Source organism: Kogia breviceps, chromosome 1 (assembly GCF_026419965.1).
Source record: "Kogia breviceps isolate mKogBre1 chromosome 1, mKogBre1 haplotype 1, whole genome shotgun sequence".
Taxonomy (NCBI): domain Eukaryota; kingdom Metazoa; phylum Chordata; class Mammalia; order Artiodactyla; family Physeteridae; genus Kogia; species Kogia breviceps.
In genome coordinates, this window is record NC_081310.1 from 105,274,983 (window position 1) to 105,292,034 (window position 17,052).

The following is a 17,052-nucleotide window of genomic DNA, read 5'->3' on the forward strand; positions in this document are numbered from 1 at the left end:
TAACCCTATAAAAATTCATAGCAAGCTAACCTTTCCTTATTGTGACTAACCTACAACTTAATTTAAATGCTAATTATTTCCCATTGCTTTAAGATCATTACATTCATAATAAACCTTCTACAATTGGCACTTTCTAATTTAGTAGCATCCTTTAATTAACTTAATTTATTGTCTATTATTGTATCCCACATATATTTGGCATTTCAACAATAGCTTACTACTGCTACCACTGAAATAGAAGACCTTCTACATAAAGGAAACTGGCCCTTGTTTCAATTGATTGTATCCCATAAGTGACAAAATTTGAATTAAACCAGAAGTTCTCATATTCTAGTGTGCATAAAATAAAGTTCTGGCACTTTAAAAAAGGCACATTCCTAAGCCCTCCCCTAAAAATTCTGATTTCACAGATGAAGGATAAGGCCTAGGAGTTGCCACTTTTAAAAGGCATTCCTGAAGCTGCTGATGCAGGTGAGTCAAACCTTAAGAAATAGTGATGTAAACAATTCAGGAAAATTATTTGCTATTATTTGCTTATATTGAACGAATGGGTAAGTTATTCTTGAGCCTTCTTTTTCTGGGTTTTATATTCTATTATCAAACCAAAATATAGAACTTAACTTGCAGTTTATATAACCTAACATTCATTTTTAAAAATAAATGCTTACTATACAAGTATAAATTTACCCTGTATATTTTTCACAAATCCTCCATTGGAAAGCCTTTCCTTTAGTAGGGCTCATTACTGAATATTTTCAAAGGCCAATTAGATCCTGGTTACTCTCCAGTTTTTAAATAAAATTTTCAAATCTACAAAATAACACATACTCTGAGACTTTATCTCAGAAAAAAAAATTTCCTTGCAAATTGCTATATACTTATTATCCTTCCACTTCCTTGAATAATTACAGATCAGAAGCATAGATCAAAGCCTGATAAATTGATACCTCAGCTTCATCACTGCCATCAAGATATTCAAAGTTAGGGATGGCAAAGGCTTAGAGATGGGTACTTGATAATCCTTTTATCAAATGTTGACCCTGCAAAGGACTAATAGATAGTGCTTTGTCTGTAACAGGCAGATAGTATACATTTTTGATTTTGCAGGCATACAATCTCTGCAGCAAGTACTCAGCTCTGCCATTTTGGCATGAAAGCAGCCAGAGGCAATTCATATAGGAATAGGCATATCAGTGTCCAATACAACTTATCACACTGCTATATTTAAAATGGATAATCAACAAGGACCTACTGTATAGAACAGGGAACTCTGCTCAATAATCTGTAACAACCTAATTGGGAAAAGAATTTGAAAAAGAATACATAAATGCATATGTATAACTGAATCACTGTGCTGTACACCTGAAGCTATCACAACATTGTTAATCAACTATACTCCAATATAAAATTAAAAGTTTTAAAAAAAATAAGCAGCAGGCCAAATTTTGCCTATGGGCTGTAGTTTGCCAACTGACTACTGCTAAGAGCACAAAGAATATAATCAAGAATTTTAGCCAATGACAACATAACAAACAGCAGTTTCATACCCATTTCATGACATATATACACACACATTCACATTTCCCTTTTCATTAATGTTATAAATTAATGGAAAATTGGCAGATGAAAAACATTACTACAAATTCTTCTGAATTAAAATTTGCTAAAATAACTATGTACATAGACAAAAGGAAGTCATTAGATGAAGAAACATTCATCTAGAGTTAATATGGGCTACTGAAATTAGTATAATTGCTTTTAATGCTATTTAGGTTTGGAAAACTTTTTGAAAGGTATTATCAGCTATCTCTTTGCCTTAATTGAGGGTCAGGACAACACCCCATTGAAGCAGCTAAGAATTCACATGTGAAATATTTAAATGCCTAACACAGAGTAGATATTCATTAAAGCATCTATTAGCATAATGATTACTCTTCATTACTGTTATTATTTAAATCATAAGGAAGGAAATTACCAAATCCTCCCTAGAATCATATTCAAATATTTTGTAAGTTTTGTAATGTTCACAAGTATGAAACTGATATCCTATTAGAAAAATTCTCAAAGAAAAGCAGTTGACCTGGTTTTTTGATCCTGAGTCTGTAAGTTCTTGAACAGTCCTCTGGGTCTCAGTCTTCTCAATTTGTAAGTGAAGAGGTTGCAATAGATTAGCAAGTTAGCTCCATTTCTTTGGTTGGCAAAGGTATGAAAAAATTCAACAAATGTTCAAAATAAAAGCCAAGATGTGCCCATCTCCTGGCCTTACTCCAAAACTTGATCTTTTTCTGGACTCTCTCAGGGAAAGGCAATACCCCTCACATTCCCGTTCCCCTAATGCAGCTGCACGAGGCTGAAAACTTGGACACCTCCTATACTCAACCAGTCACTCAATTTGCTTCATTATCCTTCCTAAAGATTTTGATTTCTTTTTTGTTTGTTTGTTTGTTTTTTATGGTACGCGGGCCTCTCACTGTTATGGCCTCTCCCGTTGCGGAGCACAGGCTCCGGACGCCGCGCAGGCTCAGCGGCCATGCCTCAGGGGCCCAGCCACTCTGCGGCATGTGGGATCCTCCCGGACCGGGGCACGAACCCATGTCCCCTGCATCAGCAGGCGGATTCTCAACCACTGCGCGACCAGGGAAGCCCAAGATTTTGATTTCTTATATCTGCTTTGTTCTATCTCCGACACCGACTCCATCGATTAAGCAATCACCACCACTTGCCTGAATTCCTGCATGGCTTTCTAAAGTCTCCCTAAATCCAATCTTGGCTCCCTCTGATCCCTTTCTACAAAGTAGTGAGAATGGTCTTTCCAAAATGCCAATTGTATCATGTCAACCTTCTTTTTTTTTTTTTTCTTTTTTTGCGGTACTCGGGCCTCTCACTGTTGTGACCTCTCCCGTTGTGGAGCGCAGGCTCAGCGGCCATGGCTCACAGGCCCAGCGGCTCCGCGGCATGTGGGATCTTCCCAGACCGGGGCATGAACCTGTGTCCCCTGCATCGGCAGGCAGACTCTCAACCACTGCGCCACCAGGGAAGCCCAATGTCAACCTTCTTAAAACCACTTTGTGGCTTGACTTCTCATTTCTCTTAAAGTGTAAACTCTGGCCCGCCTTTCAACCTTCCTTCTTAGTTATCCAAACACCTTCTGTTCCCTTTCACTGCCTTTTGCTTGCAATACTCATCTCCACTGTCTTTGGCAACCATATCTTACTCATCTGTGGTATCACCATCTCCTCTCCACTTCCTTACTAGTCTTCCTTGACCCCAGGCTGTTTTTGTTTGTTTGTTTGCTGACAAGGACCTGTGATTCTTTTCATCCAAGCACCTATCTCTATATGAAATTATACATCTGTTAGCATAGTATTTTGGTTGATGTGATTCTCTTTCAAGGTTATCAGCTCCATGGTAGCAGACACAGTTTTTTTTCTGATCAGTATTGTATTCTCAGTGCCACCGTGAATGAACAGATTAATGAATGAGCATGTATGTATCCAGCCTAAAAATTCTCAAATTTTCAAACATTCCTGTACAATTTAAAGTGATTTTCTTTTGAAACATTCTATTTTTACATTAGTGGTTTCCGTGAGTGTAATTCTACCCTCTCTTCCATAAAATGACGCTCCTAAGTCACCATTACATATAGATTTTTGTTTCCTTTTTCTGGCAGTGATAATAAATTAATCTGATCCATCTGTGGATCATTTTCTCTCTTCCTTGTGGCAAATAAAACATCTCCGTTGTATGGGGCTAAGTGCATGGGCTTTGGGGTCAGACAGGCCTGGGGCTTAATCCTGGGCTCTCTCATTTACTAACTTTGTGAGCCCAGGCAAGTTACTTAATATAACGAGACCTGTTTCTCTTATCTGAAAAATGAGGACAATAATAACTACCTCTCAACATGCTGTTATGAGGATTAATTGAGTTAATATAGTAAAGAGTATTCAAATAATTCCTATTTTTATGATGATGATATTACATATGTCCACCCGACAAGCTTTTGCTTTGGCTCAGTAAACTTGAACTTTTCTGCTGGACACTAATATGCATCTTTTTTGTAAGTGCTTTGAGGCACACATTTTTATAAAACAATATTAGTCAATCTACACCTATTGTTCAACTAGTATTTGCTTTGTATTTTCCTAAGCTTGGGGATTGCGTTCTCTAACTTTGAAGAAAAGTCACATGAGATAAGAATAATAAATTTACTACAGAAGGTAATTACTTGTTAGATTGTAACAGGACTGACTTCAAGTGCAGTGGAAATTCAGGAAAAATGGGAGAACCATGTCATCAGGGACACTTCCTGGGGAAGCTGGGATTTGTCTAAGAAAAATCTCAAGGGCATAAAGGATTTGAATACAGTCATCAAAGATGAAGACCATGATACCTAGAGCCTTCTCTGTACCACACACTCGACTGCCTTTACTATATATGTGATTTCCCTTAACCCTCAAAAGAGCTCTGGGAAGTAAATAAAACAGTTTATTCATTCATTCATCAAATATTTCCTGAGAACCTCCTATGTACCAGACCCAATACTGAGAATACACAGTGATGAAAAGAAATAAACACCTTCTCTGTGAGTGGCTTACATTCCAGTGGGTTTGATAGCAAAAAACAAAACCCAAAATATTATATGTGGTATATTAAAAGTTGAATTATGCAGTGGAGAAAAGTGAATAGGAAATGAGAAAAGGAGTCCTTGGGGAGGGGTAATCACTTTAAATACAGTTCAGGGGAGGCCTCACTATTTTAGGGATGATGAGGAGCTGAGTGACTTGTATGATGTCACACATCCAGCAAAAGTGGCAAAAAGAAAAAGCGACAACAGAAGGATTCAACCTAGGTTTGTCTGACTCCCACTCCTGTTTTGCTCTCTAAACTATACAGAGGAGTGGGTTTTTCAGCTGAGGCAACGCACAGGCCAGACAGAGCCTATCTGTGTAAGAGAGGAAGGAAACTGACTGGATTCCAAGTGCGGGAGTTCCACTGTAATGAGAAAAACATAAATTTGGCCGGGAAGAGTGAAGCCAGACTATGGAGGATCCCAGAAGTTCAATGGAAGTGTCTGATCTAATGCAGCAGGAAAGAGGGTTTTGTTTGTTTGTCTGTTTGTTTTGCTTTGTTATTGGCAATGGATTATGGTATCCTGTGTATGAAGCAGAATGTGAGGTATTTGGAGGAGAGTCTGAAGTGACCAGGCAGCTAGGAACCCATTGATATAATAGAGGTAAGAAGTTTTGATCTCTAAAATCGAGAGGCTATGGTCAGAACAGTACAGAAATACGACATGGGAGAAAGACCCTGTGGTGGAAATGAACTGGAATTAGATCAATCACTGGGTGTGGGGGTGAAGGAGGAGAGTGAGTCAAGGGCAAACGCTAGACACCAGGTGTACGTGATGGGGGACGTGAATGCCTTCAACTGACACGCAGAGGCTTGGAGTAGGTTAGTGTTAATTTTATTTTGGAATCATTTTACTGATTTGCACACACCGTAGGATGACTGGAAACACCCCAGCATATTGTAAGCCAGAGCTGTAGTCACTGCTAGAAATAAATATTCTACTTAGTTGCCAAAATGAGAAATCCGAGAATCATCATAGAATGCTTCCTGCTTCATCCTCATCATCCCCAATGTTCCATCAAGCTCCAAAACATTCCCCCTCCCAAATACCTCCCGATAGCCTCCCCTCTCTCTGTGTCCTCAGAGGCCCGATTTGTGCCATCTTATTTCCCTGGTTCTGCATAACTTGTCTCCTCTATCTTCACCTGGAGTTTTATTTTCCAGAAAACATATTTTCCCCAAAGCACAAATCTTATCAGAAAGTAAAAGGACTGAGAGGAAACAAACTCTCACTTACAGAAATTATTTCAGTCATCCATGTGGCCATGCACTGAATATACACACCATTTTGTTTAACCTTTATAAATCCTTGTAATAATCCTTTAAGGAGGCTGTTTATAGCCTCCTTTAAAGAGGAAGAAACTGAGGGTTGCTTAAAGGCACAAACTGAGTAGATAAAGAAGCTAGGATTCAGATTCAACCAGGCTGTTTTTCTGTTTCAATTCACTTGGACCCTGACAGAGGCTCCCAAATCAGCTATGTTTTTAAACAAAAGTCTATGTTATTGTCATAACATACAAGGCCATTCAGGGTATTCCCTTGTGTGCTATTCCATTCCCCTTTCTTGTCACCCGTGCTGGATGACTGGTACCATTTCCGGGTGCCATGTTCTCTCAGATGCACATGGCGCCTTGGGCCTAGACTATAGGAGAGGCTTCATACATACTTATTTTATGAAGCATTTCATACTGCCTCTGTGCACTGTGCTTTTTGCCCCTCATTCCTTATGCCTCAGGCTAGACCTACCTGCTTTACAAACTTTTCAAGTTTATAAATTATCTCCTCTTTCTGACTTGTCCCTAATCCCAACAGGGTAGATCTCTTGAGTATATGTACCTCTACCATTACATTTACCCTCTATAGAACTCTCTGTGTCCATCTTGTCCCACCTGACTGTGATCTACTTGAGTAACTGGATTGTATCTTTTTTGTGTATTTATTCCCAGCACCAAGCACAGTGCCTGGACTAGAATAGGGTCTCAGTAAATGTTTGTTTCATGAAGGAAGAGAGGGAGGGAACGTTTGAGGGGATAACCTGACTATTACCGCCTGACCCCGGAAACAGATTCCCACAGAAGACAGGTCATGTTTATCTGAGCCCCCTTGCAGGCCCAGTTCTTGACACCTTGCCTGGCGCCTGTAGGCACTCCATTCATAAACAGTTGGGAATGAATGTATAAAACCTTGTTTAGTCATTATGTGGTTAAAGCATTTTCACGTGACCTTTTTATAAGGTCCTTTTCCTGGGTGCATGGGAATGTCTGAAGGGGCGTGTGGAATGTTCTCAATATGTGCAGTAGGAGGGTCTTGAACCCAAGGGGTATCCGTTGTCCAACTCATCATTCACCACATGGTTCTCAGATAAGGAAGTGACAAGGAAGACATGAGGGCTCTAGATTTCGCAATGTAGGGTGTCATGATGTTCACTGGCAGTAAAGGGAAGATGGTAACAGCCACAGGAGGATCAGATGAAGCCTGATGAGATGCTAGCAAAGATGTTCTGGACCCGTAGAGCTGAGACGCAGTTACATCTGACAGCAGTGTTTTAAAACTTTGACTTTTGGTATGCTCTTTGCCCTGCCTCTGATTATTTTCTTAGGATTTATGTAAGATGCTTTTAGTTTTGTTTTGTTTTATAAAAAGTTAACCTGTTTCAACTGTGATACGTGACAGCAAGGGAAAGGTTTTGGCCCAAGCGTGGGTGGGCCCCAGTTTTCCTGAGGCTACAGGGTATCTCTGGGAAACAGGGGTGTGAGCCTAAGTCTCCCAGGACTTTGGACATCAGAGGGAGTGACATCAGCAAGAAAAGCAGCACAGGGTCTAGAGAGGGATCAGGGGATAGTCACCACTTTACCACAAGAAGTTCTAGAAGAAATAACCTCCTAAAATGCCTGGCACATAGATCATGCCCAAATCTTTGGTAGAAGAAAGGTTCATATAAGTTTTTGCTTACTGCTTATGAACTAGTGAAAATAAGCTGAAGAAGGAAAGTTACTCTGGAGAAACAATTTAAATGTAATTAAAATTAAAATAAAGTGTTTCTTATAATGTGTCAATGCAAAAATATGTTTTGATTTATACAGTAGTCTACACATTTTTCCATCTGGGTATAATATCCATACTTATAATGGATTGATTAATTCTACAGCCAGACTCAAGTATATTTTCCAACAACTAAAACCTATAGAAATATTCCAAGGGGATTTTATCATAAGAGTTGAGATGACTTCATCAGAAGTCACTATGTATGCTCTTCACTCCTTGGCAAAATCTGATTTGCGCGACATTGTCTTGGAAACTATCCCTGGGTTTTCAGTCACTGCAGGGAATCGGTTCATCTCACAAGTGAGATTCACCTGTTATCAGGTGCTGAGACTTGGCGGCTCACTGAGAGTACTGCGCCGAGGCACCAGGGCACTTTGGGATGGTCTACATACTCCAGGATGCAAAGTGCCATGAGGAAACTTTTAAAATATTCAAACAACCCAGTTTTAAAAACCATCTGGGGAGGTGTGAGTGTTTTTAGTCCCGTTCCATTTTACATGAAAATATTTTGTTCACCTTTAAATGTAGAATATATTGGGTTGGCCAAAAAGTTCGTTCGGGTTTCCCGTAAGATGTTACCAAAAACCCAAACGAACATTTTGGCCAACCCAAGGCGTTTTCTTCACCCCCAAACCTGACTTTAGGCAGAATAAACGAGGGAGCAGGAAGAAATGAATGACTTAAAACATATATATTTCTATTTGTTATACCACCTTTTGACAACTAAACCCAGTGATTCACACCTGTATTTTCTAATAGGTGGTTATACATGTTAATTAAAAAACAAATTATATTTAAAGAAATTTGCACTTACCAGAAATACTGCTATAGATATTCCAACCAGAAAGCCTGCTATCACATCAGACCAATGATTTCGATATTCTGCTACTCTGTTGAGCCCCGTAAGAAAGGCCAAACACATTAAGCCCAGGCATAGAACGGGCTTAGCAAGTCTTGTTCCTTTGGCTTTGATTGTGTTGGTAATGTACATCTGAAATAGTAAATGAAAAACATGACTTTCCATGAACGTATTTCCTTGATATACACCTCATATATGTGTCTGTACATATATATATTTATTGACATAGATATGCCTATATAGTTCAAATAATTAACTGAAGTTTATGAATTTTTTGAAAGAAGTTTCTTAAAAGTAGAGTTTAAAAGTAATGATTAGTTAATTTTACTTACCTTATATTGACTAATGGTCAATTCTTATGTAATAGTAATTATCTAAGATACTGAGTGCAGACATTCCAAGTGACTTTTTTTAACTTTTAATGTACTTATTCTTGTTTCATCTGAATTTACATTTTAGATCAATACTATTAGAAGGGGAAAACTGATGAATGAATGTTTTTAATGTTTACACTTTTGTATACCATATGGAGAGGATGCATACATTATAAATATTAGAACTTGTGAGTATAGCTATAAAAAACAAAATGGAGTGGATTTCCACTAAACAGATACTACTTTGAAAAAAGAATTTAAAGTTCAACACAGTGCCAAGGTTTCCTTTTATGCTGTTACCTGAAATTGTGAAATTACTGTGTTTTAACCAAATTTTATCAACCAGCATTACAACAAAAAAAATTTAACTATGATGGGGGAAATGTGTCAGCTAAAGCCAAAACAAAACAATTAGTAAACACCTACATTTTTGGCATCTTCACATATGCTAATGAAGAACAATTAAGTGTCAGCTGATTGCACAGAATGAAATGTCTTCAAGTTGTGAGCCACCATGCTCAAAAAACCCAGTCTTTCCCCTAATCTGATTTATTCTATAGCTCAATTGCTCATAACTTAAACCATGTGTTCCTATATGAGTGAATCTGTTGACTGTGAAGGAAATGTGTCAGTTATCATTTCAAGTCACTAGTAAAGTAATTCTTAAGGAGATGGCTTTGACAGTGCAATCAGTTTTTATGATATTAATGTTAAAATCTGATACTGATAATATAATCAGAAAAATACTTAGAAATGCGTATAACCACTTGCCTATTGTCCTCAGTTGAATAAAAAATACATTTGCCTAAGAGATTAAACCAAAATCAGCACTTACGCTTTTAGTTCATGGCAGCCATTGTAGAATGCTATGAAATTCAGTAATTATCTTTTCTCTTTTTTTTTTCTGGGCAAATTTGCAGCCCTGTTAGCTGCCAGTACACACTGTATGAATATTTAAACAGTTCATGTGATACAAGGCTTCTACCTAGCCAAGTTCTAGCTCTTTGCAATCTATCACTGGTCCCGATACTCTAGGAAAAAAAAAAAGCTGGATTATCTCCATTTTGGGCCTATGACCTTCAGAGCTATGTCTGTGTATTCTAAGCCTGTGCTTGAAAGAGCTAAATAATCTCAGTTAAAAAGAATAAGTATACACGAGAGGGAAACAGGAGGAGATGAGAAAGAGAAAATGGTGCTTTTGCCATTCTGAGAGAATATATTAAAGAGTTTTGCCCACATGAGTAACAAGGCAAGAATATCACACCAGTTCAGGTGTCCAGTGACTCACCAATAGAGTAAGTCCTTATCTGACTCGTGCATATAAACAGGGAGTGAAATTTGAGCTGCTTGTGGGATTTCCTGTAACACAGCTATGCGGCTGATTACTGACTTCTTACCTTTGCATTTCTTCACATCTGTCAGAACGCTAAAGACATGCTATCCTTATTAAAACAAAATGAATGTGAAATGATAACTGAATAGTATTAATACCGCTAATAATTATTATAGCTATGATTTAATGAGCAATGGCTGTTCAAGGCAATGTTCTAAGCATTTTACTTTACTTATTAAATCCTCAAAATAACCATATTAGTAAGAAATCATTACCTTCATTTTTTAGATGAAAAAATTGACTCAAGACAAAGCTTACTATGAAGAATATACAACTTAACTATTGGGGGTGGCACTTTTGAGAAGGAGAGATGTCAATGGGAAGTAGGGGTAAAGCACTTTGGTGCCTTTAACCTTCGTTTCTTTCTTGATTGCTTTCTTGCCTAGAGAAAATGGACATAAGCTAAGTATCAGTGAATGCAAGAGAAATGAAATTAAAAATAGGGGAAAGAAGGCCACCATAGTACATAGCTGTGAGGCTACATCCATACTCTACTATTAGGAAGAAGTAGGAAGTAGTATTATGTGGTTTGTGTGGGAAATCTTCTACGGAGTCTGTATGGCTTTGGAAAACGTTGCCTTCTCCTTCAACCACAGAGGCCATCTCAGGTAGAGCTCAGCCCTAACTTATCCAAGTTGTGTAGACCTATAGTAATCTGTGACCTTGGGCTACAATCCTCTGAAGTGTCTCTTGAATTTGAGTTCATTCCTAAGATGCTCTATGACTTAAGCATTGTTTATAAAGGGTCCCAAGACACAGTCTGGCCACTATGCAAACTCATGGAAAGGCTTCTATATTAGGAATAGCCTGGGATTTGGCTCTTCCCCACCAGATCCTCACTTAATGTCCAGAACCAGAATAGAAGAAAATTGAATTTTAAGCGTTATGGGAGAAGGATGACATTTCTTCAAATAATTTCAACTTTAAAGTGGATCACTGTAGTGCTTTATAATGCACAGATTTTTCTGTATAATCAGTTGACATGGATGTCACAAAAGAAAAATTTGAGTTTGCACTTATATGTACTAGGGAACTTTTTGGTACTTTATGAATGTAAGTGCCTTTTAACCAGTCTAATTGTGTTATTCTGACAGAAGGTCTATTATACCTAATTTGCAGAAGAGGAAATTATAGCATGAGAATCTATTAAGCAAGTTGGACACAGGACAGGAATTGATTATTTATGCTCTCTTGGTTTTTAATTCACTTATGAAATCATCAAGGTTAACCAGATGTCAAAATGTAGCTAAAATAAAACACAAACAGAAGGGTATATAATCTGAGCAGGATGGTATCTGCTCAGTCCTCATGGGTCAGTGAATGCTCACTACCTTAAAGGCCAAGCCATTTAGCCATTATTAGGCAGTTCTTATTCATCAATCCCATGAATATCTATTAGCCCCAAGATGCAGAAAGTTAAAACCAGTCATTTGCTACCAGCTAACAGCGAGGTGTATATTCTTCTACACAGTTTTTTCCTTGCTTATACAATATATACAATAATTGACACACATATAAAGGGGTTTTGCTTACTTGTTTGCTTTTACTAAAATATAATCTCAATGCTCATGTAGTAAAGTGAATGGACTCACTTGTGAGAATATTAACCTATCTCTTGGGTAAATGAGAAAGCACTGTACAATTTTAAAACAATACTATTATAAAACAAAAATAAAAACACAAATGTTTGTGTTTGTTAAGCACTTACTATACACCTGAAACTGTTATTCAAAGAGGAGCCATCTAGGTTAGATCCAGAAGGATAAGTACGAGTTCCTGGCAAAGGGGAAATGGGGGGAAAAGGTGTCCTAGACCCAGGGAGAGCATCTGTAACCCTGCTATGCACTCCCCAAGCACCTGCGTCGTCCTCTCCCAGAACACTTACCACAATGTGTGGTTTATACTAATTTGAGTTGTTCCCTTCACTACAGTCAGGACACAGAAGCCAAATCTGGAGTCTGCACTGTAAGCCCTGAGCTTAGCACTTTGCCTGAAACACAGTAAGCACTCAAAAGACTTACTAGACTTACTAAATAAAAGAACGAATAAATGAAAAATGGAAAGGCACAAGAGAACGAGTATGGAGTATTTTCTTCATAGCATTTGTCACTATTTAAAATCATGTTCCCTATTTCTGTGTATGAATATCTGTTGCCTCCATGAGAATATTCCATTAGAATAAAACCTCTGTCCATTCACCATTCTAGCTGAAATGCATAGACCTCCTTTTATGTAGTAGGTATTCAAAAATGTTGAATTAATGAATGCATGAATGGCATGCTTGGGGAAAAGTGAATTTTTGAACTCTTATTGTTAGAAAATACACATCGCTATCAGAAATTGTCTTGCATATGCATGTGTTTAGTTGCTATTATCTTTCTCCTCCTTGTCTATCTCATATTGCCTGGATCAAAACCTGGTACAGGGTAGGCACCTGTGATAGAAAGACTATTAGCCCCCTCACAATGCTAAAGGTCTAATCCTAGGCACTGGTGAATATGTCGCCAAATCACATGAGTCTTTAAAAGTGGATAACCTTCCCTAGCTGTAGTCAGAAAGAGATCTGAAGATGCTATGCTGCCGTCTTTGATGATGGAGAAAGGAAGCAACCAACCAAGGAATTCAGATAGCCTCTGGGAGCTGGAAAAGGCAGGGAATGAATTCTCCCTAGAGCCCTCTTGAAGGGATGCAGCCAGGCTGAAACCTTGATTTTAGCCCAGTGAGACCATGCTGGACTTCAGATCTATGGAACTCTAGGATAATAACCTTGGGTTGTTTTAAGTACCTAAGTTTGTGGTATTTTGTCATGGTGTCAAAAGAAAACTATGATAATCTATCAATATCTGCTTCATGCATGAATGAATGAATGGACTGGAATTTGTAAACATGATCCATAAGGGATAACTGTGGCATAGTGATTAGATTACCTGCTCTGGAACCAATGAGATTTGGGTTTGAGTCCTGGCTCTGTCACTTACTTAAACAAATTATTCAACCTATCTAAGCCTTGAACTCTTTATGTATAAAATGATTGGGCTGTTTTGTTTTTTTTTTTTTGATATTAAGCTGTATGAGCTGTTTGCATATTTTGGAAGTTAATCCCTTGTCTGTAGTATCATTTGCAAATATTTTCTCCCATTCCTTAGGCTGTCTTTTCATTTTGTTTATGGTTTCCTTTGCTGTGCAAAAGCTTTTAAGTTTAATTAGGTCCCATTTGTTTATTTTGGTTTTTATTTCCATCACTCTAGGAGACTGCTCCAAAAAAACATTGCTGTGATTTATGTCAAAGAGTGTTCTGCCTATGTTTTCCTCTAGGAGTTTTATAGTATCCAGTCTTACATTTAGGTCTTTAATCCATTTTGAGTTTATTTTTGTATATGGTGTTAGAGAATGGTAGCCGTCCAGTTTTCCCAGCACTACTTATTGAAGAGACTCTTTCCTCCATTGTATATTCTTGCCTTCTTTGTCATAGATTAATTGACCATAATGTGTGGGTTTATTCGGATTGCACCCTTATAGTCTTACTCATGAATCTACAATTCATAATCAGGTTAGGATGGATTCTTTAAACTGATTTCCAGGTTTTGACGACTTTGATTCATATATCCTAAGAAGCAACAGGTTTTTGTTTTTGTAATAACCACATAGCATTACTACTGGTCATATTGTTTGTAGTCCTCACATGGACTGATGTCCCACCAAGTTCTTCTTACCTTGGATTCCTGGGATTATTTTTTTAAAATCAAATTTCTTAATTGTTTTCAAAATAGCATTCCACCTTGTTAAAACCCTTTTGACCTTTGAGGTTGACATCTATCAAATTAGTCCTCTTTCTCTCAGCTTCTTCTTAGCACCATACAGATCACCAATAACAAGGCAGTGTCAAGGGTAGAATTCCATGGCACTCCACTGGAGATTTATTTGCAAATTGGTACAGAGACATTGAACAAAATTTGGAGTGTTCATTTATTAAGCCAGGTGTGCAGTGTCCTGAAAGTCTTATTATTATTTCCATACTTATCCATGATCATAAATTTGCCAAACTGCAATGTAAATGTATTTGATAGGGTATGTAATAGAATTGTGATGAGAGGTAATGCAATGGTAGAAAGACCATGGACTTTGTACCAGATTTGTGTACACACAATTCAGACCTTTCAGGGATGTGTTGGGGAAGCACAATAAATGGTGGTATACTGAAGCCATAAATTTTATGTACTAAACCTAGATTGTATAGAGCATGCAGCTATTTTTTTTTTTTTTCCCCTAACTGACCTAAACTTCGTCATGGGCATCCATCCTGCACTGAAGAGGAACAGAATGAGGGAGGGAGAAAGTCTGCCACCTTCCCCTCCTATATGTTGGTGGTACCACCCTGTTTATATTATATCCTGTGTATTCTTTACTATTACCTTGTAATAAAATAAACAGATCTTCAAATTTTGCTTTTGGTATGTAAAGGTAGCTTTGGAATTTAGAAATTCCTGTTCTCTTTTGACAAAGAGAAATTTGACTATTGAAACCAAACATTGTCTTCCTTTTCTAATTGGTACTGGCCCATCTCTCTTTTTCTTTTTCCAGTTTTATTGAGGTATAATAGACAAATTTAAAAAATCTATATACTTAAGGTATACAACTTGCTGTTTTTATATATATGTACATTGTGAAGTGATCACCATAATCAAGCTAATTAATGTAACCATTACCTCACATAGTTACCATTTTGTGTGTATGTGTACATTTAAGATCTACCTACTCTCTTAGCAAATTTCAAGTATACAATACAGTGTAGTTACATTGCTATACATTATATCTGTGTGGTATGTATAGATGTAATACTATTCAGGAATTAAAAAGAAGGAAGTCCTGCCATTTGAGAAAACATGGATCAACCTGAAGGACATTATGCTAAGCGAAATATGCCAGGCGAGGAAAGACAAGTACTGCAAGATCTCACTTGTATGTGCAATCTAAAATAGTCAAACCCATACAAGCAGAGAGTAGACTGGGGGCTGCCAGGAGCTAGCAGACAGGGAAATGGGGAGATAGATGTTGGTCCTTCTCTTATGGCATGTCCTCTAAGACACTGAATAACAGATGAGAAATTCTAGAGCAATGTTGCCCAATATGGTAGTTACTAGCTAGAGCTACTGAACACTGGAAACGTGGACAGTGGGACCAAGGGACTGCATTTTTAATAATGGTGAAATGTCTATTTAACTCTTCTGCCCATTTGGGGATTGGGTTGTTTCTTTTTTTGATATTGAGCTGTATGCGCTGCTTGTAAATTTTGGAGATTAATCCTTTGTCACTTGCTTCATTTGCAAATATTTTCACTAGTTCTGAGGGTTGTCTTTTGGTCTTGTTTATGGTTTCCTTTGCTGTGCAAAAGCTTTCAAGTTTCATTAGGTCTCATTTGTTTATTTTTGTTTTTATTTCCATTTCTCTAGGAGGTAGGTCAAAAAGGTTCTTGCTGTGATTTATGTCAAAGAGTATTCTTCCTATATTTTCCTCTAAGAGTTTTATAGTGTCTGGCCTTACATTTAGGTCTTTAATCCATTTTGAGTTTATTTTGTGTATGGTGTTACGAAGTGTTCTAATTTCATTCTTTCACATGTAGCTGTCCAGTTTTCCCAGCACCACTTATTGAAGAGGCTGTCTTTTCTCCATTGTATATTCTTGCCTCCTTTATCAAAGATAAGGTGACCATATGTGCGTGGGTTTATCTCTGGGCATTCTATCCTGTTCTACTGATCTATATTTCTGTTTTTGTGCCAGTACCATAGTGTCTTGATTACTGTAGCTTTGCAGTATAGTCTGAAGTTCGGGAGCCTGACTCCTCCAGCTCTGTCTTTTTATTTCTCAAGATTGCTTTGGCTATTCAGGGTTTTTTTGTTTCAATACAAATTGTGAAATTTTTTGTTCAAGTTCTGTGAAAAATGCCAGTGTAGTTTGATAGGGATTGCATTGAATCTGTAGATTGCTTTGGGTAGTAGAGTCATTTTCACAATCTTGATTCTTCCAATCCAAGAACGTGGTATATCTCTCCATCTGTTTGTATCATCTTTAATTTCTTTCATCAGTGTCTTATAGTTTTCTGCATACAGAGCTTTGTCTCCTTAGGTAGGTTTATTCCTAGGTATTTTATCCTTTTTGTTGCAATGGTAAATGGAAGTGTTTCCTTAATTTCTCTTTCAGATTTTTCATCATTAGTGTATAGGAATGCAAGAGATTTCTGTACATTAATTTTGTATCCTGCTACTTTACCAAATTCATTGATTAGCTCTAGTAGTTTTCTGGTAGCATCTTTAGGGTTCTCTATGTATAGTATCATGTCATCGGCAAACAGTGACAGCTTTACTTCTTCTTTTCCGATTTGGATTCCGTTTATTTCTTTTTCTTCTCTGACTGCTGTGACTAAAACTTCCAAAACTATGTTGAATAACAGTAGTGAGAGTGGGCAACCTTGTCTTATTCCTCATCTCAGAGGAAATGGTTTCAGTTTTTCACCACTAAGAACAATGTTGGCTGTGGGTTTGTCATATATGGCCTTTATTATGCTAATTCCCCTATGCCTACTTTCTGGAGGGTTTTTATCATAAATGGGTGTTGAAATTTGTCAAAAGCTTTTTCTGCATCTATTGAGATGATCAGATGGTTTTTATCCTTCAATTTGTTAATATGGTGTATCACATTGATTGATTTGCATATATTGAAGAATCCTTGCATTCCTGGGATAAGACCCACTTGAT

General features: G+C 37.6%; 1 protein-coding gene across 9 annotated transcripts in view; it reads right to left on the minus strand.

Moving 5' to 3' along the window:
• The window catches only part of PLPPR5 (phospholipid phosphatase related 5), a 124,052-nt gene that overhangs the window by 22,650 nt on the left and 84,350 nt on the right, over positions 1-17,052 (minus strand). For all 9 annotated transcript variants that reach the window (XR_010841795.1, XR_010841793.1, XR_010841799.1 and 6 more), the window contains one exon: positions 8,489-8,665. Coding sequence is in view for 5 of the 9 variants with exons in the window: in XM_059072891.2 (XP_058928874.1) it covers positions 8,489-8,665 (177 nt within the window). In the remaining 4 variants the exon portion in view is untranslated. The remainder of the gene's footprint in view (positions 1-8,488; positions 8,666-17,052) is intronic.